Genomic DNA, 26,959 nt, shown 5'->3' with positions numbered 1-26,959 from the left:
TTCACAAAGGCCATTTTTCACAAAGAAACTAAGTTTTAATAACCACTTTATTCAAGTTTCTGTGTGAAATAAAATTCCAGATTACCATGTGTTAGAACTTTGGGGTACCTTGCAAATGTATTAGCAAGTGTCTTAAGACACTTCTAAAGTTAACTTCTTTAATTAATTAATACTCTTTGTTCCATATGAAAGGTATATTGACTGCCCAAGGCTTGTGGGCTGTGGCTAGGTTGTTTTTTTTTTTTTTTAGGTGGCTCTATTAATAGTTCTGTGTATTTCTCCTCTCCCTAGTTGAGTGCTTTGCTTATAGTTTGTGTATTTCCAAAACTGTGACATTTGCACCTTTACTGTAATCATGCAGTTTAACTAGATGTTTTGTAAACTTATGAAATAAGATTTTTTAAAGTACATTGAGGCCTTTGGAAAGATTTATTAATAAAACCCAGTTATTTAAAAAATACTGTCAAGTTGGCAGATTAAGCAACCAAGTGATGGATTTCAGTCATGTCAAATAAGAGAGCTTCTATTATAATTGAAACTAGAAACATTTAATTAAAAAAATTTTCTTTTTAACGTTTATTTATTTTTGAGAGACAGAGAGAGACAGAGCATGAGTGGGGGAGGAGAGAGGGAGACACAGAATCTGAAGCAGACTCCACAAAGCCTGACGTAGGGCTCGAATTCATGAACCTTAAGATCATGACCTGAGCCGAAGTAGGACACTTAACCGACTGAGCTACCCAGGTGCCCCTAGAAACATTTAATTTTAGAGTGCCATGAGTTACAAGTATTATTACCTCATAGATGCTACGGCATTGGTAATAGTAGAAGGTATTTAGTTTTCTGTGGTGAGAAGAAGACAATATCAAAGCTAGACTTTAACATAAAGCACTAGAAAGAAAAACATTAGTGGTTGTGAATTGCCCCACAATAGAAAAAGTTGTAAAGTTTTGAAATTCAGCCTGTATTTTTAGTGTAAATTGTTTAATTTTTTTTTTAATTCTCACCACTTCAGACTTATAGGAAAAGTTGCATGAATAATATAAAACATTCATGCGTCCCATTCACCCAGATTCCCCAAATGTTAACATTTTACTGCATTTGCTTTATCTTTTCTTTCTTCTCTATTTTTTTTCTGAAAGTTTTAAAGAGTATATTGCAAACATGGTATCACTTTACCCTTAAACACTTCATTGTTAATTCCCTAAAAACAAGGAGTTTTATTTAATCAAGTACAATTCTCAAAATTAGGAAGTTAACATTGAAGTGATGCTGTTTTCTAATATACAGACCTTAATGATTTTTCTTTTTGTTTTTTGTTTTTGGTCCATCATCCCAATAATATACTTTATAGCAAAAGAAAATCCATGTTATTGTGCTGCATTCAGTGGTCATGTCTCTGTAGTCGCCTTTAATCTGGAAATCCTTTGTCTTCCCTTGTATTTCATGACAATAGCATTTTTGAGAAGTATAGGCCAACTTTTGTAAACATCCTGCCATTTGAGATTGACGTTTGCTCGTGATCAGAGTCAGGTTATGTACTTTTGGCAGGAATACCACCAAAGTGATACCGAATGGTCCTCAGTGTATCCTGTCAGGAAGCAGGGGCTGCATTTGTGCTGTTCCTGATGGTATTAATATTGATCATTTAGTTAAGGAATTGCCTGCCAGGTTTCTCTTCTATAAAGTTACTGTTTTTGCCTTTTTTTTTTTTTTTTTTTTTAAATTTTTTTTTTTCAACGTTTTTTATTTATTTTTGGGACAGAGAGAAACAGAGCATGAACGGGGGAGGGGCAGAGAGAGAGGGAGACACAGCATCGGAAACAGGCTCCAAGCTCCGAGCCATCAGCCCAGAGCCTGACGCGGGGCTCGAACTCACGGAGCGCGAGATCGTGACCTGGCTGAAGTCGGAGGCTTAACCGACTGCGCCACCCAGGCGCCCCTGTTTTTGCCTTTTTAATTAATATTATGGTTAGACATTTTGAGACTAATATAAATATCCTGTTACTTCTCAAATTTTTACCCACTAGTGTTAGTATGTAGTAGTTGTCTGAATTAATGGTTATGATGGTTGTTAAAATGGTGATTTCTTAATTTCATTAGTGCTTCTGTATGAATTAGTGCTTTCTGTAAGGAAAAGATGTCCCTTCCCATTTATTTATATCAGTGCAGACTCATGGATTCTTACTTTTTCATGAGTGAGATTGAAAATCTGCATGTATGTGAGGGCATTTTTATGTTCTTTTGTGAATTGTCTGTTTATGTTTTTTGCCCAATTTTCCACTGGGTTTTCTTTTGTTGTTGTCCCTCTAAGATTTTGTTTTTTAAATTGCGGTATAATTGACATACATTTTACTGCCTTAGTTTCAGGTGTACAACATAATGATTTGATATTTGTATATATTGTGAAATGATCACCACTGTAAGTCTTGTTAATATCTGTTACCATAATAGTTAAAAATTTTTTTGTGTTTGTAGTGAGAACTTTTTACGATTTATTCCCTTAGCAACTTTCAATTATACAATACAGCATTATTAACTGTAGTCACTATGCTGTCTTTAATCTAATTTTGAGTTAATTTTTATGTATGGTGTAAGATAGTGGTCTGGTTTCATTCTTTTGTATGTAGCTCTCCAGTTTTCCCAGGACCATTTATTTTTTTTATTTTTATTTTATTTTATTTTTTATTTTATTTTATTTTATTTTATTTTTAACATTTATTTATTATTGAGAAACAGAGAGAGACAGAACATGAGCATGGGAGGGGCAAAGAGATGGGGAGACAGAATCTGAAACAGACTCTAGGCTCTGAGCTGTCAGCACAGAGTCCGATGTGGGCTCGAACTCAAAAACTGTGAGACTATGACCTCAGCTGAAGTCGTGATGGTCTTCACGACTTAACCAACTGAGCCACCAAGGTGCTCCTCTGAAGGACCATTTATTGAAGAGATTGGTATATTCTTGGCTCTCTTGTCAGAAATTATTGATCATATATGTATGGGTTTATTTCTGGGCTCTCTGTCCCATTGATCTGTGTGTCTGTTTTTATGCCAACACCATACTGTTTTGATTCCTATAACTTTGTAATATAGTTTGAAATTAGGGAGCATGATGCTTCTAGCTTTGTTCTTCTTTCTCAAGAAGAGGAAGGAGTGTCTTTATTCTATTTGGTGTTTTTTTGTGGTCCCAGACAAATATTAGGATTATTTGTTTCATTTCTGTAAAAAATGCCATTGGAATTTTGATAAGAATTGCATTGAATCTGTAAGATTGTTTTGAGTAGTTTGGACATTTTGACAATATTAATTCTTCCAATCTGTGGTCATGGATTATCTTTCTGTTTATTTGTATCTTCAATTTCTTTCATTAATATCTTACCATTTTCTGTGTACAGGACCTTCCTCCTTAATTAAATTTGTATCTAGGTACTTTATTCTTTTTGATGGATATGGGATCGTTTTCTTAATTTTTCCTTCTGCTAGTTCATTATCAGTGGATAGAACCACAACAGATTTCTTTATATTGATTTTGTTTCCTGCAACTTTACTGAAATCATTTATTAGTTCTAACAGTTTTTTGGTGGGGACCTTAGGGTTTTCTATATATAATATCATGTCATGTGCAAATAGTGACAGTTTTACTTCTTCCTCTCTTCTGTTGGGTTTTTAATCTTTCCTCTTTGATATTTAAGAGTTCTTTATAGCTACTGTATCTCTGATACAAGTTACAAATATTTTTTCCCAGTTTGTGTATTGTGTTTTGACTTTGTTTTTTGGTGTTTCTTGCCATATAGAAGCTTGAAAAACTTTTTATGTAGTAAAAATTATCAGTTTTTTCTTTTATTGCGTCTATATTTCAAGTAATAGCCTTTCTCTATATCCAGGTTAGAGAAGAATTCACTCATGTTTTCTTTTGGTTTTTATATATGATTTTATTTTTAATGTTCAGACTCTTGATTCATTAAGATTTTATTCCTATGCATGGTGTGAGGTACCGATCTCATTTTATCCTTTTATAAATGTCTAAGTGGACTGAGCACCATTTACTTAAAGGTGCATCCTTGCCGCATTGATTTGAGATGCCACTTTTATCACAAAAAGTTCCATGTGTACTTGGTCTAATTCAAGTCCCCAAATTCTGTTCCACTGGTTGTTATCCCAATGCACCACCAGTACTGTACTGTTGTTTTTTTTTTTAAATTTTTTTTGACGTTTATTTTTGAGAGAGAGAGAGAGCAGGGGAGGGGCAGAGAGAGAGGGAGACACAGAATTTGAAGCAGGCTCCAGGCTCTGAGCTGTCAGCATGGAGCCCAATGCAGGGCTTGAACTCACGAGCCGTGAGATCATGACCTGAGCCGAAGTCTTACGTTCAGTCGACTGAGCCACTCAGGCGCCCCTGTACTGTTTTAAATATTAAGGCCTTGTGATACATCTTAATGTTGCCTAACAACCACCTCCCCCACCCACCTTAGCTTTTTTTTTTTTTTTTTTGTGCTTTGAAATTGTTTTAAAGAGGACAAGATCTCATCATGCAGTAAAAAAATCTGATATTAGTAAGTGATATTATGCTTGTGTTTCCACTGGCCAATTTCTTCCTCAAAATTAACGATAAAGGCTCTTTAGTTTTTTTAAGATGGCTAAATGTAAAACTAATAATAATATAATCAATATATAGTTAAGAAGAAAAAATCATCTGGTCAAAATTACTTTTTTACCGCATACTGATTTTTTTCCCGCCTTGGCATCATTGGCTTGTCACAAGGTCCCCTTCTGTATTAGGTGTCATGTGGCTGCTATTGCTTCTTGGATTGACTCTGATCTAAAATGTTAAATATGATATGGGGCACCTGGGTGGCTCAGTCGGTTAAGTGTCTGACTTCAGCTCAGGTCATGATCTTGTAGTTTGTGAGTTCGAGCCTCGCATCAGGCTCTGTGCTGACAGCTCTGAGCTTGGAGCCTGCTTTGGATTCTGTGTGTCTGTCTCAGCCCCTCCCCTGCTCGTTCTCTCTCTCTCTCTCTCTCTCTCTCTCTCTCTCTCAAAAATAAGCATAAAAAAATGTTAAACATGATATAATGGTGTCTTGTTCTGCTTCTAGGCTTAATGGTTATTGGGATAGAGCTCTTTGTGCTTAGTATCCTCTGGAAATCTGCCTAAATATTTGTATCCTTGTATAGGAGGGCAGTAGATAATCTGAAGATAATCCGAAGAATGCCATGTAATAAGATGCCAGTGATATGAACAAAATTGTTAGTTTACTGACCTGAAATAATTTTATTAGCTCTATAATTTCTGTGATGATTTTAGCAATGTAACAGTATTTGAAGATAATACAGTTTTTATCATTTAGAATCATTGTCATTATCGGGGCTATGTGGAGGGAGTTTATAATTCATCCATTGCTCTGAGCGACTGTTTTGGACTCAGGTAAGGAATTTTCTTTATCATTTTTTTCCTTCTATTTCTTACCCCTTTCCCTATCTCTGTTTCCAAATCAAGTCATTTGGGGGAATTAACAATATTAGATTTACTTTGGTATTGCTGAAGGTCTTTAGAGCTATGTATAAGATATCATTCTTGGCATGTGTATTTAAGAAAATATTACAGTGGTGAGTTTCAATATCCAAAGAGAAAATTTTGTTGTTTTGAGATTGCTAAGTAATTTTTGCTATTAAAAAAACATACTTTAAGTCTGTGTAGTACTTTATGTTTACACAATTTTCACCTATATTTCATTTAAGTCTCACAATGCCTGTGAAAAGGGGCTCATTATCTCCATATTTAGGTGATTAAGCAAACTGGGATTTAGAGAAATTGTACCACATATGAAGTAAAGTGATAATAATATTAAAATTACATTTGTTGAGGGCCTGGCAATATGATGCTGTGCTGTTTGGTTGATTACGTGATTGATTGAACTAATATTACTTTTAATTCTCAAACCAGCTGTATAAATGGCTATAATTATCTCCATTTAAGTAATAACACTTACACTTACTGTGTGCCAGGCAATGTGCTAAGTATTTCACACTTACTAAATAATTTCGTTTCCAGAACAGCCCCACGTAGAATGTAACATAGAGAAGAGGTGTTAAATCATTGCTAGTAGGAACATAAAGAAGAGGTGTTAAATCCCGTAGCTAGTAGGAAACTTTTGGGATTCAAACTCTGGTTCTTTGCCTCCAGACTCCATACTTCTAGCCACTCCTCTGTATTGCCTTCCATTATACAGCAGTCACTTGGAGAGATAACTGACTTTCAGGGGAGTGACGTTAGTAACTAGCAGTCTTGAGCTTTATATTTAGGTCTGTGTGATTCTAAAACCTAGTATTTTTCTCTAGGTAGCATGGTATAGAGAAACAAACCAACAGTCTGAGATTGGAAAAACAGAGAGATTGGGCATTAGGACTTTATTTCAGATGTTCTTCTGACTCCCTGTTTGAGTCTTCACTAGAATTCCCTGCTTACTCTTGACAGGGGTCCCTTTGACCAAAATGCTTCTAGGAATACGTCAACTACAGTTGTGGGCACTGTGCCTTTGTACATGTGTCATGGTGCTGCTGGGTTGAGAGAGGCATGTGCCTCTTCTAGTGTATTTTCATTAACTCATTTGAGTTTATGGCATTATTTTCATTGCTTCTCTTGTCATCCACAGACTGTTGGGCTGTTCTTAAACATGTTAAGCACTGGGACTTGATTTCGTGTTTTCTAATTTCTTTTCCTGTGTATTATTTTCTTCATTCTTAAAAATTGTGTACGTGTAATGCGACACTTAGAGGAATGCTACATATAGAGAATGTGAGTTACGGGATTGAACCCCTACAAAATAGCTCTCGTTTTGAGCACATCTTTTATCGAATGGATCATGTCCACAAAGAGCCTCTGAAATGTGGGGTTTCTAACAAGGATATAGAGAAAGAAACCACAGACTATGAAGAAGAAGAGCCTCCTAGGATTACTCAGCTACTTCGAGTAAGGAAATATGTTTCTTCATGGCCCAGACTAAAGTGTTAAAAAATCATGTATTTTTGCATCACACCAATACTTATTATTGTTTTGTTTTTGCCAACTATGTGCCAGATGTTGTGGTAGCTACTGGGGAATAAAAAGATGCAGTTCCTTCCACCAAGTCGAACATAGTCAAGCTTCTATGTGTTTTAGAAATTAGGGCTTAGATCTTAAACGATACTTATATACGTATTTTTTACCACTGCTGCATTATAGTCCATTACACTGTCTTTCAGAGAGCAGTTTATTTAGATACCTTTTACACAAACAGAATGGGGATTCTTGAGTGCTAGATTGAAGAAACAGAGAGAGATCGGGCATTATGACTTATTTCAGAGGTCTTGCAGGGACACTTGTATCCCAGTTTTGAGTCTTCACTAGAATTCACTGCTTACTCTTGGCAAGGGTCTCGCTGACCCAAGTGTTTCTAGGAATAGGTCAGCTACAGTTGTCTGTGCCTTTCTTTTTTTTTTTTTTTTTTTTTTTCAACGTTTATTTATTTTTTTTTTGGGACAGAGAGAGACAGAGCATGAACGGGGGAGGGGCAGAGAGAGAGGGAGACACAGAATCGGAAACAGGCTCCAGGCTCTGAGCCATCAGCCCAGAGCCCGACGCAGGGCTCGAACTCACGGACGGCGAGATCGTGACCTGGCTGAAGTCGGACGCTTAACCGACTGCGCCACCCAGGCGCCCCTGTCTGTGCCTTTCTATATGTGTCATGGTGCTGCTGGGTTGGGAAAGGGCATGTGCCAGTTTATGGCATTGTTTTCATTGCCTCTTCAGCCGTCCACTCTTTTTAGCTTTAATCAGTGGAAAACATTCAAGTTTTTGCCCAATTCTGCACTACATATGAATTTCTGAAAATCACAGTATTAGTCACTTTTTGAAGTGGCAACCTTGCCCTTACTTCTGCTCTGGGTTCTTATATTCTTACAATATTATAATCATTATATTTCTTTTTTCCACTCTTAACACAGTAATGGGGTTTCCCATTAAAGTGTGTGTGACTGTGTATAATTTCAATATTAGAAAATCAGTAATTCTCCTTGGAAACCTGAATACCTCATATTATCTTTACCTAGGATTTTTCTGAGATTAGTACAGAGAGCAGTTACCACTTAAAACAACAGCAACACGTTTTTGGCTTTAATGATCTGTGTGAAGTAAACTAATCGTATGATGTTTTAAGGGACTAGAGATTAGGGTAAGACCACTATATATAAAAATCATGTAGTGTTATAACTTTTTTTTTGTTTGTTTTTTGCCTTTATGATGTTTGTGTTTTTGACAGAGAAGAAGAGCTATCCTGCCACAGACCCGCTATGTGGAGCTGTTCATTGTCGTAGACAAGGAAAGGGTAGGATTGGTGACAGTTTTTCTTCTTTTTCATGAAAAGCAGATGAGAAGTGAGCATCCCGTGAAAGAAACATAAAATGTGATATATTTGTGTTGATTTTTCTTAAATGTAATTTAAAACTAGAATGACTTTTGTCCTTTAAACATGCTTGATATTCATAATCCCCCCAGAAGCCAAATGTAGTGAATGAGAGTACATCTAACTATTTTTTACTGGTGATTTCCCCCCCTTTGTTCTTTTGGGTGATTTGCTTAATTTCTTAAGTGTAACTGTACTGCCTTTTAGTTAGTGTCACCTTTTCAGATGACTTTAAAGGATTGTGTTGAAAAACCAGTTAATCAGATACTACTTTGTTGCCTAATAAAATTGCTTTGCTTTTTAGAATTTCAGCTAACCTGTACTTCCCTTTAAGAGACGGAAAACTTCCAAGTCATGGCATGCTTTAGAAGGGAATCGAGGAGAGTACTTGATTTTAGTATTTACTATTAATTTCTGTGTTCAGGATAACACCAGGGATTTTCCTTATTGATATTTAAGAATTGTGCTTAACTTAACTAAGTAATAGGTCTATTTCAGCATTTACAGGATTATCAGTTTTAGATATAGCTGCTGTTTAATTTAACATATAGATTATTTTAAATGTTTTGTCTGACTTTTACTGTCAGCTTTGTTGTTTGTGTGAAAAGGTTGTTTGTAGAAACTTAGCAATATTAGCAGTTTCCTTCCTGTAAGCTGCAGAGACAGTTTAGAGGATTTTTATGGCTTAAGAAAAACCTCTTATTGTGTGTAGGTTGGAAATAAATAAGCTGTGTTTATTAATAGATAGAAATGTATTCAGATTTGTTCATTATAAGTTCCTAACCCTCAAGTGGTAGATGGAAAAAGCACAGGGAGTATGATGAAGCATGAACTTTGCACCAGATAATGGATAAAAAGTTTCTGGAGAATGTTTGGACAAGTGACAAAAATAGAGATTTGAGATGTTTTTATTTATTACTCATTCCAGATAGATTTGTTATGTACTGCTGGAAACTGGCTCAAAATAAGAATGGTTCCATTTAAATCAAACCTTGTCAGATATATTAGATTTTTTGTTTGTTTAGGAGAATCATGATAAAATGCCCAACTGGTAAGATCTGATATATTCTGATATTAATGCTCTTATCTTAGAACAAAACCATACATTCTTTTAAAATTTTCTTTTCGTTATTTAGTTGGTCATATTAAAATAATGTTAAAATAGACATTTGAATTGGGGCGACTGAGTGGCTCAGTCGGTTAAGCATCCAACTCTTGGTTTGGCTCAGGTCATGATCTTATGGTTTGTGGGTTCGAGCCCCGTGTTGGCCTCTGCACTGACAACATGGAGCCTGCTTGGAATTCTCTCTCCCTCTCTCTCTGCCCCTCCCCCACTCATGCTGTCTCTCCCAAAATAAATAAATGAAACTTACAAACAAAAAAGACATTTGGATTTAGCCAGGTCTTGAAGAAAAGAATAGGTCATATCAACTGTTTGTTTTAATATGGTTAAACTTTTAAATATCTATTTTGTCTACATGTAATGTCTCTATTGGTAAACATTGGTTAATCTCTCATTATTAATTTAGCCCAGAGTTTAGAAGTTATTTACTGATGATGTCTTTAGCCTAAGGGAAAAAAAGGTCAGAAAATCTGTTAAATTGTTTTATCTGTGCATTTTGATTGTTTTATTTTTTATGTATTTCATTTTATTTTTTTCATTTCATTTCATTTCATTAAGAGAGAGAGAGAGAGCCTGAGTTTGAGTAGGGGAGAGGAGCAGAGGTAGAGCAAGAGAATCTTGAGCAGGCTCCATACTCAGTGTGGAGCCCGATGTGAGGCTTGATCTCATGACCTGTGCCAAAATCAAGAGTCAGATACTAAACTGACTAAGCCACCCAGGCTTCCTGCATTTTGATTGTTTTAAACACTACCTTTATAAAATTTAGTTTGGAAACCATTTTTGCATTGAAATGAGTAAAAGGGACATTAAAGAGAAAATTCATTTTATTTTATTTTTTTTAATTTTTTATTTTTTTAAATTTTTTTTTTTTTTCAACGTATTTATTTTTTATTTTTGGGACAGAGAGAGACAGAGCATGAGTGGGGGAGGGGCAGAGAGAGAGGGAGACACAGAATCGGAAACAGGCTCCAGGCTCCGAGCCATCAGCCCAGAGCCTGACGCGGGGCTCGAACTCACAGACCGCGAGATCGTGACCTGGCTGAAGTCAGACGCTTAACCGACTGCGCCACCCAGGCGCCCCAAGAGAAAATTCATTTTAAAATTATGCTAATTTGGAGTGAATAAAGACTTCAGTAATAATAAGTCTTATTACTTATTTCACACTTGAACCTGTTTTTCTTTTATTCGTATTTAACACTAAAATGTATCCCTTAGATTTATTAATTTAAAATGCAGGTGAATGTCTAAATGCCTCCATTTTTAGTTCAGAGGAAATATTTGGGATTCTTATCTTCGTTGTAACAGATTATAGAAATTTTTTCATAACTTACTTGGTGAAAATGATTTTCCTTTCTTGCTTTTCAGTATGACATGATGGGAAGAAATCAGACTGCGGTGAGAGAAGAGATGATCCGTTTAGCAAACTACTTGGATAGTGTAAGTTGTGTTTTCTATTCACTGGGATTATTCTAGCCTGTCTTTTCACAGTTTCAGAGCAGAATTAAAAAATTGTCTCATTTCAGGGGTTTGCTTTCTAGATTGTTTTGTAACATTTTTTAAGTTTGAAAGGAATGTATGATTGTACAAAGACTTGGAGACAAGCAAGAGATTTCTTTCATATTAGGATCTATTTTATCCTCAGGGTAGATAGGCTAAGGTACTTTGGCATTTATGAAAAGATCTTTGAATTTGTACTCAATCTTATTTTGATTAAGGCTGCCTCCTTCTCTGAAATCATGATATGACTCTGTGTGTGTGTGTGTGTGTGTGTGTGTGTGTGAGAGAGAGAAAGAGAGAGAGGGTGGGGGGGGAGAGAGAGAGAGAGAGAGAGAGAGAGAGAGAGAATGCAGTAGGGAGAGCAAGAGGGAAGGAGGGAAGGAGAGAAATTTGGTTTGAGACTTTGGAGTACGTTCACCCATTGAGAGACACTGAAGAATTAGATACATGTTCTTATAAGATCATTTCACCTATAAGGTTTTTTCCCTGATGTGAATATCACGCTTAATAATAATGATGAGGACAATAGTGTTCTATTGAGTATTTATAATATGAGACAAGTGCTTTATATTTATTGTTCTTTATTCCTCACAGTATCTCTATAAAATAAAAATGGGTTCCTTAGTGCATTATCTGAAATCTTTGGGGTGCGTGTAATTAGAATTTTAGATAAAAACTTAGAAAGGTAATATGGTTCACCATGTATTGCATAACACCTCTAACAGGATCTTGTGGTAGCACTTTGTTATCAAACTCATTGATAGTCCTGTAGTAAAGTGTATGAATATTTACATTAAGTGAGATAACATACAGACTATAAATAGACTTGCATTAGTTGAGGGCAATTTGGAAACCAAATTTACCAAAAACTTAAAATTTTCAGTTTGTCAGATTTTGGAATGGAAGATAAAAAAGGATTTTGAACTTCTGTTACTTTTATTTTATGAATGGGGAAACCGAGACCCTTGAGAGATTAGAATCGCATTATACTGAAGGAAATGTTTTTAAGTAGTTGTGTTATTTCATCATAAGTTTAAAGATAGTCTCATATTCTTTAATATATTTTATATACTTTCATTTCTGTTTTCTTTCTAGATGTATATTATGTTGAATATTCGAATTGTGTTAGTTGGGCTAGAGATTTGGACAAATGGAAACCTGATCAACATAATTGGAGGTGCTGGTGATGTGTTGGGGAACTTTGTACAGTGGCGGGAAAAGTTTCTCATAACACGTCGGAGACACGACAGTGCACAGCTAGTTCTGTAAGTGATTTTTAAAAAAGTACTATTAATGAAATGGTGACCTCGTATCATCCCAGAGCCTGAGTAACTCAGTCTTTCCACGGTGTGCTTTACAGTTTGCCTTGTAACTTTTTGATTCTTTGGCTATGTGTAAAATGCTAGGCATGCAATCTTTTTCCTTGAGAATTTTGAAGGCATGGCTCTTGTCTTTTGACTTCCAGTATCACTGTTGAGAAGCCTTAACCCATTCTGATAACGGATCCTTTGTTTTTAGGTTTGTTTTCCTCCTTCTCTGGAAACTTGTAGGATCTTCTCTTGGTTCCCAGGCTTCTGAATTTTCCTGATGATATGCTTCGGTGTAGGTCTTTTATCGCTCATCCTGCTGTGTTCTTAGTGGGTCATTTCAGTCTTGAAACTCATGTCCTGCAATTTTAAGAATTGTTTTCAAATTATTTTATAGATGATTTGATCCTCTTTATGTTTATTCTTTGTTCTCTTCTAAGCTTTCTATTGGGTTTTTTAAATTTCTGCTATCTTATTTTTAATGTTCAGTAGATCTTTTTGTTCCTTTTAATTTTTTTATATAATCAAGTACTGATTTCATGGATATAATAATTTTTTTGCTCTCTTTGAGATATTACTGATACATGTTTTAAAAATTTTCTTCTTTTACACAGCATCTTCATGGTACCATAGTAAAACTTAAACTTATATAACTCACTTAATACAAACACATTCCAAAACTTACAGCAAAACCCTCATTTAAAACTATTTAAGGGATGCCTGGGTGGCTCAGTTGGGTAGCGTCTGACTTCGGCTCAGGTCATGATCTCATGGTTCGTGAGTTCAAGCCCCACATTGGGTTCTGTGCTGACAGCTCAGAGCCTGGAGCCTGCTTTGGATTCTGTGTCTCCCTCTCTTTCTGTTCCTACCCTGCTCATGCTCTGTCTTTCTCTGTCTCTCAAAAATAAATAAATGTTAAAAAAAAATTAAAACTATTTAAAACATTTCATTCTTCTTAAAAGTTATCTGACTTGAGGGGTGCCTGGACAGCTCAGTTGGTTAAGTGTCCAACTTCGGCTCAGGTCATGATCTTAGAGTTCATGGATTTGAGCCCTGCATTGGGCTCTGTGCTGTTAGCTCAGAGCCTAGAGCCTTCTTTGGTTTCTGTGTCTCCCTCTCCACTGCGCTCTCTCTCTCTCTCTCTCTCTCCCTCTCCCTCTCCCTCTCCCTCTCTCTCCCTCCCTGTCTTTCTCTTTCTCTCTCTCTCTCAAAAAAATGAATAAACATTAAAAAAAATTTTTTTAAGTTTTCTGGCTTGAGGGCTTGCAGTTTTGAAGGCCTTAGCCTGCTGTAGCATCCTTTGCCCGGCAAAATAATAAAGCTATTATTCCTCTTTATTTCCCACAACCTCCTAAAAAACGTTTTCTAACTTGATAGGCTGGCTTCTTGCAGAAAAATGTTCTAATTTATATATTTTTGCCTCCTTCAGTGTCGAGAGTACCTAAAACTCATAATTTTTTCCAAGGAGAAATTTCCTTTGATTTCTTTTTTTGTTATGGGAGTTAATTTAGAGCAAGGCACTGAAAATGCCAAAATAATTTTTTATAGCCCTATATTCACAAAGCCTGGGTCGTGACCTTTTTATTAATTTTTAGTAATATGGCACTTGCAAGTATCCTGGCAGTGAGCATGCCTTCTAATTCACAAAGGGCCAGAAAGAACAGGCCTCCAGCACATTCCCCATACCTTGCCCAACCAAACCTACCAAGGTATCTTTTCTTCTCTATCTGGTATCCATCTGTAATGTTAGAGGCATTTCCCAAATGTTTGATGACTTCTGGTTGTGTTTTTGGTTAAGAATGGGATACTAAAGAGCCTTTTGGAAGCACTGAGTACATGAGTGGGGCTTCAACACTATGGCATTAAGTAGAGGTGATCTGGCTAAAGTGTTTTCCTTGGCCATCTCTTTATGTCAGTATCTCTGGTCCTCTTTTCCTTGTTGGTCAGATGCCCCAGAGAAAGATATATTCATTCATTTATAATATATTTATAGGTGTATACGCTAGGCACTGGGGATAGCAATGAATAAAGTAGGCAAAAATTCTCTATTTTTAAAATGTTAACAATTTTTTTTAACATTTTAAATTTATTTTGAGAGATAAGGAGCAAGCAGAGGAGGGGCAGAGCGAGAAGGAGAGACAATCCCAAGCAGGCTCCATGCTGTCAGCACATAGCCTGATATGGGGCTCAAACTCACAAACTGTGAGATCATGACCTGAGGCGAAATCAAGAGTTGGATACTTAACTGACTGAGCCACCCAGGTGCCCCAAACTGTTTTAAAATTTTAAGCAGTTTTATTGAGGTAAAACTGATGAAGATTAAACTGCACATATTTAAAGTGTACATTTTGATGAATTTTGACATATGTATATAACCACTTAACTGTCACCATGATCAAGATAATAAACATCCAGTCCCTCTAAAAGTCTCCTTGGCCCCTTTGTAATCCAATCTCCTTTCCCCTCCAAAAACGTTCCCTCCCCAGGCAACCGCTAATCTTTTTCCTGTTAATGTGGGTTAATTTACACTTTCTAGACTTTTCTGTAAGGAAAATAATACAGTTTTATTGTTTTTGTCCAGACAAAGTTCTTGCTTTCATGGAGTCCATATTCTGGTGATGGAGATTGGCCATAAATGAGATAAATGAGTGTGTATAATGTATTAAATACTAGTAAGTGGTAAGGAGGAAAAATAAAGCAGGGAAGGTAGAAGTAAAAGTATTGGAAGCGTGTAACTACACTTACGGTGGTGAGCATTTCATAATGTATATAATTATTCAGTCACTGTTTTATAGCCCTGAAACTAATATGTCAGTGATAGTTCAAGTAAAAAAGTGGCAAAATGAAGTACTGGTCTGCAATGAATTGGAAATTAAAGAAAAAATTACTGTTCCTTTCCCCTAGTTTGAGTGGCACTGCCTGAGCTGATGCATGAGGCTGAATTCTCCATTTCCTTGCCTTTGTTTTAGCCACTGAAAGCCAAGGTGCTGGCATCTGCCTTTATCACTGGAAGGAGTTGCCTACCTTGGCTTGTTTGTGAAGACTGGTACAGAAAGAACCTTTGTGAGCTTGGGCATGTCATGTGACCTCTGTCATATGTAAATTTGTGATGATGGACCCAGACATACAACACACTCTCTTGGTTTCTGATTTTCTGTCATCATGTGAAGGAATAAGTACCTCTTTTTTCCTGTAGGTGCATGTCTCCCAGGAAGGTTAAGGTGACAACTATTGAAGCTCATATTCTGACTTAGAATCTAGGAAATGTTTGAAGAAACTTAGGAGCCACAATATGTGTTGCACTGAAGGCTCAGCTCTTGGTGACATGAAGATACATTTCTTTTCTTGCATTTCTCTCTAATTAGAGCCTGCTTACCTGCTTCCCTTACAGGGAAGAAAGGGCCAGGATGGTATAGTTATGGAAGGCAGTCGATATGGACTCAGATAGCATTACGTCAAGCTCCAGTTACCTAACAGTAAAGATACAACTTCCCTGAGCCTCAGTTTCTAAATCTGTTCAGTGGGTACAGTGATTTTTATGTAGTAAGGTTTCAGGATCGAATGATATTATTTTTGTGAAGCACTTGTGAAGGCTTAAATACATTGTGTTGTTATTATTATGCTTTTTTATTCAATAGTTGAGTACCTGTCAAAAAAAAAAGTATTGGAGGAGTGAGTTTGGAGTGGTGAGGGAAGGCCGCGATGGGAAGACTTTTGAGTAAAGACCTAAAGAGGTGAGGGAATGAGTTAGGGATATATACTGGTCAAAAGAGTTCCAGGTGGAGAAAATTGGTCCTGAGATATGAGCGTGTCTGGGATGATTGGGAACCACATGGAGGCCACTGTGGTTCTTTGGTTCCATGTGCTTCCTGCCCTGAAGCCTCTTGTGTACATATATTCATTGAGTGTGTTACCTGTCTCTCCTCATTAGAATTTTTGAAAAAATAATTGTAATGCATTTTCGGAAGATTTTTCACCTCGAGGGAAGAGAAAAACTTGGCTTGGTATCTAAAACATATCTTAATTTGTTTGAAAAAATGAATTTGTGATGTTAATCTCGTTCTCTGATAATAAAAATGAAGTAAGACTTAATTGTATTCTGATTAAAAAAACATTTTTTTTTAACGTTTATTCACCTTTGAGAGACAGAGCACTGTGGGGGAGGGGCAGAGAGAGAGGGAGACACAGAATCCGAAGCAGGCTCCAGGCTCTGAGCTGTCAGCACAGAGCCCAACACGGGGCTTGAACCCACGAACCGTGAGATCATGACTTGATCCGAAGTTGGACGCTTAACCAGCTGAGCCATCCAGGTGCCCCAGTTGTATTCTGATTTTTTTTTCAAAAAAAAATTTTTTTTAAATGTTTATTTATTTTTGAGACAGAGAGAGACAGAGCATGAGCGGAGGAGGGTAGACACACACACACACACACACACACACACACACACACACACAGAATCCGAAGAAGGCTCCAGGCTCTGAGCTGTCAGCACAGAGCCCGATGTGGGGCTGAACTCACAAGCTGTGAGGTCATGACCTGAGCTGAACTCAGACACCCAACTAACTGAGCCACCCAGATGCCCCTGTATTCTGATTTTAAAATGTTAGTTATCTTTGCCATTTTTCTTCCAGTTTTTGAAGGTTCTACCAATCCAGTTTAAACTTACCCAAAGAAATAAGAGCAGTGTGTTCCTTTTCCCCACCAAGTATATGTTCTAACTTTAACCTTTTGTTTTCATTTAGGAAGAAAGGTTTTGGTGGGACTGCAGGAATGGCATTTGTGGGAACAGTGTGTTCAAGGAGCCACGCAGGTGGGATTAATGTGGTACGTTTTTGTTCTTGATATTTAACTTTGGACACCTGCATTAGGACAGTGTCAAGCATTTCTCTGCATTACTTCCTCCCCTATTCCTTAAAACAAAATTTTGGGTAGAAATGGTAGATGTGTTTTTTTCCCTAGAGACTCGATTAAGTTTTCTAATATTATATGTTTATCAGCTCCTCACTCTTTCTGGACAAGGAAGTTGAGATGCCATTTAAGAAAATTAAATTAGAACCACGAATCTGTTTTCCTATAAATCATTGGACATAATCTATTAGTGCTAATTGGTCTGTTGTTTAAAGGATCTATCTCCATAATCAGTATGTTGAGTCACATCAGTTTCCTACTGAAATATATGAAGACTGATATTAGATGCTTGATTTATATAAAGACTGTCACCATTGTAGTGACTGATAAATTTCCTCTTGTGGAAAAAAATAATCTGAGAAACAAAACATGTCCTTTTTGTTCAGAAACCTAATTAATACTTTTCCTGTGTTTGGGCAGTTTGGGCAAATCACGGTGGAGACCTTTGCATCCATTGTTGCTCATGAGTTGGGTCATAACCTTGGAATGAATCATGATGATGGCAGAGATTGTTTTTGTGGAGCAAAGAGCTGCATCATGAATTCAGGAGCATCGTGAGTGACTGAATTCTTTGTTCTTCTTTTATGTGGTATTGTAGATCAGTGTTTCTTATACTCTATGATATACTCATGTCTGTGCTGAAAAAAATGTTCCTGGCTCCTGTGAAATTAATACATGATATACCAATGAGAAGTCTATTTTTAACTAAATAAGTGATTCCAGAGAGCTTTAAGAAATAAACATTTATGTAGGCACAAATATGTAGCTACACTCTTGTGTAAACCAGTTGACAGACCAAAAGAGTATAAGAATGTGGAAAAATTTACATCTGCATTAGGAATTAGCAAAGGGTTTCTGTTAGATGCAGTGCAGGTTGGATTAGATTGAAAGACTATATGAAGCATTTACTCATAAACCCCTTCTTGAGAAAGTGCTGCAGTGTCACTGTAAGTAGAGGAAATCTTGACATAGTTCTACTGACATTTCCAATTTTATAGATAAAGGTGGGAGGCAAGACAAAGAGGAGGAGAAGGAAGAAGAAGAAGAAGAAACATTCCATTTATGGAATAAAATTCCATGGAATTTTTCTTATGTATTAGACACCACTTTAAGCACTTAAAATATATTAATCTTTAATGCTCAGCAACCTAATGAGATGTGGGTATTTCTATTTACGGATGAAGAAACATCAGAGTAAGTGGCGAAGGTGGGATTTAAAGTCAAGTCTGGGTCCAAAGCCTGTGATCTTAGAACCCCTCCCTTTGTGAGGGTTCAAAAGTAATTATAAGAGAGGGTCTAACTGTGAACAACACCACTGAGTTGTTGGGCTTCTTTTGATGCAGATTTGTCATAAGGGAACAAGGTTCCTTCCTAATTAATTTAGAAGGTCGTAGTGCTAAGCAGACAGTTGCACAATAGTCACAATGTATATGTGGAGTAGAAGCTGAGCCAGAGAAAAAATTAGATGTGGAAGCACTTCATCTTTTCCAAACACAGCTGAAGATTTCATATGGGGAATATCCATAGCCCCAAGTGTTCATTTCCTTTCCTATCTCCCTCAAGTTCCTGGGGCACAGAAAGAATAATAAAAACTGCTTTTAGCCAGCTCTTTATCTTCAGATCTGAAGGTACAATTCTAATTAAATCTGGGTGGAAAGGGAAGCACTCAAGCAGAATTTACTGGAGAGTTTATCTGTTTTTGAGTGAATACTAGGTTGAAAAATAGATATGGAAGAATTAGAACAGTGCTTATGAAAAAAAAAACCTATACTTAATGAAAAAAAAAACCTATACTTAATAAAAAAAAAAAGTAATTATATTCACAAGAAAAGTCATATGTTTATAAAAGATTTCCTGTAGGAGAAGGAAGTAAATTTAGTATTTGCTTTGGCTGAGAGTGGAGTTGAGGAAGACATGAATTGAGAGAATAAGAAACAAATGATCAACAATAAAATAAGACAGGAGACTAAGATAAAAATAGTGACATGCAGAGTTAGGAAAGGAATGCCCTGAAACAGTGCTGTAGTGGAACTTAAAATGGTATAAGAAGTAGTGCAGAATGGACCCATACTTACTCATTCACTCATCAGGTATTTGTTGAGCACTGACCATGTGCTAGGCTTTGTTTTAGGCACTTGGAATATCTCCGAGAATTAGATAAAGACTTGCCCTTCATGGAATTTACATTTTAATGGGGGAAGACAAACTAGTAATGTAATAAATACATCAATAATATAGAACATTAGAAGGTGATAAGTGTCATGGAAGATAAAATAGAGCAGGATTGGAAGATTGGGAGGGCCAAAAGTGGTGATGGTAGAGGTCAGGTTGCAATTTTAAATCTGTATTGTCAGTGTAAGCTTCTTTGAGATGATGTTAGACTAAATACTTGAAGGAAGTGAGTTGAAAGCTGTGTAGGTATCTGAGGGAAGAGCCAAATACAAAGGGAGGACAGTCAGGATAGACTTTTTTTCAAGATGGAAGGAATTACAACAGGTTTGTATGCTAATAGGACTAATTTGGTAGAGGGGTAAAATTGGTAATCTAGGACAAAGAAGGGGCATTGCCGTAGTAGACCTTGAGTGGGTGAGAGGGTTTGGGATCGGGGGCACAAGTGGAGGGGTTTGTTCTAATGGAGCACTTACTTGTAGGGTATCTGTAATGGGAATAAGTGGACATAGATGCTGGTAGATGGATAGATGTGGTGGTGGGAGTCTGTGGTTTAGTTTTGTCAGTGAAATATGAAGTAGGTTCATCAGTTGAAAGGTTGACGGGGAGCTGTTGGGGATTTCAGGAAATAGGAGAAGGTATGAAATAGTCATGTGGTAGCATGGGAGAATAAATGGAGGAGAGTATGTTTCCCGGGCAGTCTTAAAGGGTGTCTTGAGATTCATAGTCATGAGTTTTAAATGAGATTAGTCTCTGGTTGTATGGTTTTGTGCAGCCACATTCAACTGCATAGGCACATAAGAGGGTTGATGTTAACTAGGTTGTAGACAGGCCAAATACAGTGAAGTAAGAGAGGTGAAAGGAAGTCAAATCTGTTTGCAAAGGAGTGATTATAATGATGGACTGTGATTTTTAAGCTGGATAAAGTTTAGGAAAGGGAGGACATCAATGGGATCAGGGAAGTAAAAAGGGAAAATATCAATGAATCAGATGTCCTGATGGGATTGAAGGTATATTGGAGTATAAAGATGTACCTGGGGAGAATAAAATGCATAAAGTTGAATTGTAAATTATAGTAATGGTAAAATGTCAATTAAAAGTGTGGCAATGAGGGGTTTAATGGTGGAGGATTAGATCATTGGAGGAGAGGAATTCAAGCCAAGGAGAGCCCAAGGGATTAATAGGATTATCTACCTGTATATTGAATTCAGCAAAAATTAAGACAAGAATAGTGTTAGAGTGACAATGTTAGCAAGAAGGAGATGAGAGGGAATAACCCAGGGGTTGGTAGATGTTAGTAATAAAGACAGCAGGCAGTTTAATTTTATGAGATTCAAAGCTGGGAGATTTTGGGAAGGCGGGAGAGAGAATGGACTAGAAGCAGCAATCTGGAGGAAGAGCACCGATTCTATCTTTAGTTGTATGAGGGTTCTGGGAAAAAGCTGCTGTGCTTTGAAAAGGTTCTAGTGGAAGCTGTGAAATCAGGGAATAGCTGAATTTCAAGTAGAGCTTGACAGTGAAAGGTGCTTTCAGAGAAGAGGTTGAGGATCTCGGAGTCTTTGCTGCTGATGGACTGTGAATTCCAGGGTGCATAGTAAAGGAACAGGAAGGAGACAAGGGCCTACATAGAGAGCTACAGCTTGCTATGGTGATAGATGTAAACAGAAATAAAGGACATAACGAGATTTGTTCTGGTAGACTCAAGGCAGGGACTGGTGCTGGGCTGCATGTGTTAGGAAATGGAACAGGTGAAGTGTTTGGGATTTCCTCGTGACTTCCCTCAGTGGATTTAAGAGATCTGAGTTTATCTTGGTCCTAGCACCGGAATTCATTTTGGCCCTGGGTGGGTGACTCCTCCTTAATGCCTGTTCACAAAAGATCTGCAAGTCAGTTTTGATAAGCTTTCCAGATTGCAGAGGGAAAGAACAGAGATTAAAAGTTAGAAAGATGGAGTAGAGGTTGAGAACACAGTGGAAAGAATAGTTTATGGGCCATTGGATTTAGTGGAGGAGCAACCAGAACAAACGGAGCTTGAAAGAAAATATATAGTATTAAAAAAAAAAATAAGTGGGAGAGGTATAAAATCACAGAAAATGGAAGAAATACGTCTAACTGCATTTTATTTTATTTTAAAAAAAATTTTTAATGTTTATTTAGTTTTGAGAGAGAGAAAGAGAGACAGTGCAAGTGGGGGAGAGGCAGAGAGAGAGAGTGAGAGGGGGACACAGAATCAGAAGCAGGCTCCAGGCTTTGAACTGTCAGCACAGAGACGGACCCGTGGCTCAAACTCATGAACCACAAGATCATGACCTGAGCTGCAGTCAGACACTTAACCAACTGAGCCACCCAGGCGCCCCATCTAACTGCATTTTAAATTGTCATAATAATAGTCTAAAGGAAGAACTGAAAACAGGATGTACATTTCCAATTCACAAGGAGAATACTTTTTTTTTTTTTTTTAAGTAGACTCCACACCCAACATGGGGCTTGTACTCATTATCCTGAGATAAAGTGTCACATGCTCTACTGACTGAGCCATCCAGGTGCCCCAGGACAAAAAATTTTTACAAAATGGATTCCACATAGAAAAAAAAAGCCCTAAAGAACATACTGTTGAGGTGTTACAGAATACAAAGTGTAAGATATAATAATTTAAGGCCAAATACAACATTTTTGACAAATATATATGGAATGCCTCTTAGACTAGGTCTCACACTACTTTATTGAAATGTTTTATCTAGGAAACATACCTGAGACAAAGAGGATCAAAATAAGGCAAAAATGATCCCTTTTCAATTATGAGGTATATAATCATTAATGAACATTTATTATAATTATTTGTATTGTGTTATTAAAATATATAATGTAAAAAGCATGTCAAGGGGAAAATGAGCACATATCTTAGAGGAAATTTGAAAACATCTTTTTTAATCATTAACAGATTATATAAACATAACATAAGATTATAGAGGCTTAAATAAATATTAGTATGGTTGATTTAATAGATTAAAATATAACTCTGTACAAACAGAGCATATATCTTCATTTCAGGGTTAGAAATCTCAACAAAAATTGACCAAGTATTTTGCCAAAAGACTTACGTAATTAAAAAAAGGCAGAAATAGAACAGGTCTCATTCTTTAGCCACACTGTGGTAAAATTAGATATTATTAACAAAAAACCCTTAAATGAGTTGGTAATTTAAAAACACTCTTCTGGGGTGCCTGGGTGACTGAGTCAGTTCAGCGTCTTGATTTTGGCTCAGGTCATGATCTTACCCTTCATGGGATTGAGCCCAATGTTGGGCTCTGCACTGACAGTGCAGAGCATGCTTGGGATTCTCTGCCTCCCTCTTCCTGCTCCTCCCCTATTTGCCCTCTCTCTCAAAATAAATTAGTAAGTAAACATTTAAAAAAAAATAATAAAAACACTTTCCTGAGTAAATCTTGTATTAGAGACCTAAAGTCTAAGGTAATTATATAGTATTTTGAATAAAATGGTATTATGAATATTACCTTTAAAACTTACTGCATATTAAAACTTCACCATGAACATAAGATGATCTCGAATATATAAGGTGATATATGGTTTTCCCCATGAGAACAGCAAGAAGTTGTTTTCGGGGGATACCTTAAGTGTGCAAACCGGTAGGAATGTAGAAGATATAGTGGGAGAAGGCTGTTGGGGGACTGTGGAGACTGACCCTTTAGGAGTTGAAGTAGAGGGAAACTACCAACATCAGGTGAACCTGATAGAGTGGGACCCATAAGAATAATCAGCCTTATTCTCCTACCAACTTATCTCTGCCAGTGCCTCTTATTGGCCATGTATCATTGGATGCAGTCTGTACAATCTCCTAAGCATAGAACAGTGGAGAAGGATGGGGATAATATTAGAGGGGAAACCATAAAATATTGAGGATACATGATACTATCAGTACGATTACTTTATTTTGGTTTGGATTTTCTAGCTGGTACAATGAATAAGGAAAAGATTTAGGAATAAATATATGAAAAGAGGGGGTAGTTAATGTTATATGTCTATATGTTATTAGAAACATAGTCATAAGTAGATTTCTAATAAACCAGTTAAAACTATTTTGAAAAACATTCGAAAAAACTTTATTTGCCAAAAATTCTGAATATCTTGGGATCAACTTAATAAGAAATATGCAGTACTTCTTTAAAGAACACACAGAAGTTTACTGAAAGTCCAAATACATAATTTGAGTAAAGTCAGTGTTCGTTTATGAGAAGACTAAATTTTGGAAATGTATCTGTCTTTATGAAATTAATTCATAAATGTAATGTAATTCTAATCAAGTTCCAGATATGTATATAGTTCTTTCATTCTAGAAATTGACAAAAATAAATTTAAAGTCAACTTGGAAGAATAATTTTGTAATAGTGTGAAGAAAATACTGAAAAAGAAGATCCTTAAAGAACGCTTTTGATATGAGCTATTATGATATTTGGGAATTGTACAATATTAAGCATGATAGACGTATCAACAGTCTCATAGTAGAAAGCTCAGAAATACTATTGTATTTGTTTTTTAAATCTTGTATTTTATGCAAGCCTATCCATTTCTTTAATGTTTAGTTATATTTGAGAGAGAGCGAGAGAGAAATAGAACATGTGAGCAGGGGAGAGGCAGAGAGAGGGAGTACAGAGGATTCAAAGCGGGCTCTGTGTGACAGCAGAGAGCCCGATGTGGGGCTTGAACTCATGAACCGTGAGATCATGACCGAAACTGACTGAGCCACCCAGGCACCCCAAAAGTGGCATTTTTTAAAAGATGGGGTTATTCAGTAAATGGGGCTGAGATAATGTGTTAAGAATTTGGAAGAAATTACCATATATCATACATTAAAATAAATTCCAAATGTATAATGAAATATAAGAAAACATTTAATAAATAGTAATCTTGGAGAAGGGTTTTTCTAAACATAAACTTTTCTGCTCTCTGTTCCCCATTCCCCCCAAAAAACTATAAAGGACAAAATCTATGGCTCTGAAGAGTTGTGTATGTCAAAAACAATTCAAACAGTGAAAGGGCAAATAGCAAAAATACTATTTGAAACATTTGTGAGAAGTTTTTTTTTTTTTTAATAAAAATATCACAAATTTATGGATGAACAAAGGATATGATCAGGTAGCTCATAATAAAAGAAATAAATATAAAAAGACCAGTAAATTTGTGAAACAAGGAAATGCAAATCAAAACAATGAAATAATATGTTTTTAACCTATGAAACCAGGAAAGATCTAGCACTAATACTTATTTTTGAAGGGTATGTAAGTCATCAGTGCAGATTCATATACTGTTGGTATGAGAATTGCTACAGGTTTTCTGTGGAGCAGGTTGGTTATTTGTGTCCAAAACCCTTTTTTGTGTCCAAACACTTCTGAGCCAGCAGCTTTATTTTTGGAATTGTTCTAAGGGAATAACCAGACAGTGGGCAAATAGTATGCATATGCATTGTTCAACAATAAAAACATGGACACAACTTACACATGTCCAAAAAAAACACCAGATTGTTTAAATTCACCATGAAATCCCTATTTAATGTAACACTGTATAGTAGTAGAAGTCACACACACTCACACACACACACACACACGTATGTATATATAAATATACACACACACACACATATATATATAATGTTTATTATTGTGAGATAGAGTGAGCAGGAGTGGGGGAGGGGCAGAGAGAGAGGGAGAAATCACAAGCAGGCTCTGCACTGTCATTGCAGAGCCCCATGTGGGGCTCAAACACATGAACCGTGAGATCATGACCTGAGCCGAAATCAAGAAGTGGGACGCTTAACCCACTGAGCCACCCAGGCGCCCCTAGAAGTCATATTTTTAAACAGTGGATTTTAAACTTTCTTTTTAAGCTGGGAAAGCCACCTCCTTTGTTTTCACCCTACTATACTCTTACCTAGAATCCCATTATATAAAATATAGAAGAGGACTTTTTCTGGTTGAAGTGGGAGGAGGAGAAGCACCCTCTCCTCTCTAACTGCTTAGTGGCTCTCTCTATCCCTAGGCTGCCTTATTATTTTCATGGGCCCTAGGCTCTTTTGCTTTTGTGAGTCGCTTCCTCCATTAAAAATGATTAAAAATTAAATATAAGACTGTATTGGTATAAAGACAGGTATAACTCAGTCTAGATTCCATCTTTTCTTTCTTTTTCTTCTCTTTTCTTTTCTTTTCTTTTCTTCTCTTTTCTTTTCTTTTCTTTTCTTCTCTTTTCTTTCGCTTCCCTTCCCTTCCCTTCCCTTCCCTTCCCTTCCCTTCCCTTCCCTTCCCTTCCTCTCCCCTCCCTTCCCTTCCCTTCCCTTCCCTTCCCTTCCCTTCCCTTCCCTTCCCTTCCCTTCCCTTCCTTCTCTTCCTTTCTTCTTCTCTTTTGTTTCTAAATTTTTAAATTTTTAATTTTTACCTTACTTTTTTTTTTGAGAGAGAGTGTGGACAGGGGAGGAGCAGAGGGAGAGGGAGAGAGAAACTCTCAAGCAGGCTCCAGGCCTAATGCAGAGCACCACATGGGGCTCAATCTCATGACCCTGAAATCATGACCTGAGCTGAAATCAAGAAGAGTTGGATGCTTAACCAACTAAGCTACCCAGGTGCCCTAGATTCATTATTAAATATTCATTATTGTGATTTCCCTTTTTTCTTCTGATTTTAAAATAAATTTCACTTAAAACATTTTTGTGGGCCATTGAAATTATCATGAGTCTTTGGCTTTGTGCCATACTGTGCCTAATGTATTTGTTAGCCCTGGCTCCTGAGGGCATCTTCTTAGAAACTCTAGGGTACTGCAGAAGATGGTTTGTAAATCACTCTGGTCAATAATATGTTTGTAGGGGCGCCTGGGTGGCGCAGTCGGTTAAGCGTCCGACTTCAACCAGGTCACGATCTCACGGTCCGTGAGTTCGAGCCCCGCGTCGGGCTCTGGGCTGATGGCTCAGAGCCTGGAGCCTGCTTCCGATTCTGTGTCTCCCTCTCTCTCTGCCCCTCGCCCGTTCATGCTCTGTCTCTCTCTGTCCCAAAAATAAAAATAAACGTTGAAAAAAAAATTAAAAAAAAAATAATATGTTTGTTAAAATATATATTTATCCAAGTGAAAAAAAATATGTGAAATATCATGGTGTGAATTATTCCTGTTTTAAAAATATATGAACATGTGAAAAAAGACTGGTTGTATGCCAAAATGTTTAGCTGGCTCTGATTATTGGCAGTAGTCTTTCAGGTCATTTTTATATTTTTTCTGATGGTTTTTCTTTGTCTTTTGAATGATTTTGCTCTGAGCTGATAAATAATTTTTTAGTTAGGAAATAAAGCAATATTATTTAATAGAAGTATTCTAGAAAAAGTATAGGTACCAGTCTAGTATAAATATTAATATTAAAAGCATTGACCATTTAAGAGGTTGCTTTTTGCCAGTATTCCCTGGACTTTACTCTCGAGAACTGATAATATATGCTTGAAATATTATATGTTGATTTT

At 36.7% G+C, this 26,959-nt stretch overlaps 1 protein-coding gene across 2 annotated transcripts in view; it reads left to right on the top strand.

Annotated features, from left to right (window-relative positions):
• The window catches only part of ADAM9 (ADAM metallopeptidase domain 9), a 152,047-nt gene that overhangs the window by 30,079 nt on the left and 95,009 nt on the right, over positions 1-26,959 (top strand). For both annotated transcript variants that reach the window (XM_025921371.2, XM_086703654.1), the window contains exons 5-11: positions 5,349-5,425; positions 6,775-6,970; positions 8,298-8,363; positions 10,930-11,001; positions 12,157-12,326; positions 17,111-17,192; positions 17,697-17,830. In XM_025921371.2, coding sequence (XP_025777156.1) covers positions 5,349-5,425; positions 6,775-6,970; positions 8,298-8,363; positions 10,930-11,001; positions 12,157-12,326; positions 17,111-17,192; positions 17,697-17,830 — 797 coding nt within the window. The remainder of the gene's footprint in view (positions 1-5,348; positions 5,426-6,774; positions 6,971-8,297; positions 8,364-10,929; positions 11,002-12,156; positions 12,327-17,110; positions 17,193-17,696; positions 17,831-26,959) is intronic.

This window comes from Puma concolor, chromosome B1, assembly GCF_028749965.1.
Source record: "Puma concolor isolate L17-30 chromosome B1, mPumCon1.1.hap2, whole genome shotgun sequence".
Taxonomy (NCBI): Eukaryota; Metazoa; Chordata; class Mammalia; order Carnivora; family Felidae; genus Puma; species Puma concolor.
This window is presented reverse-complemented; position numbering and strand designations above follow the sequence as displayed.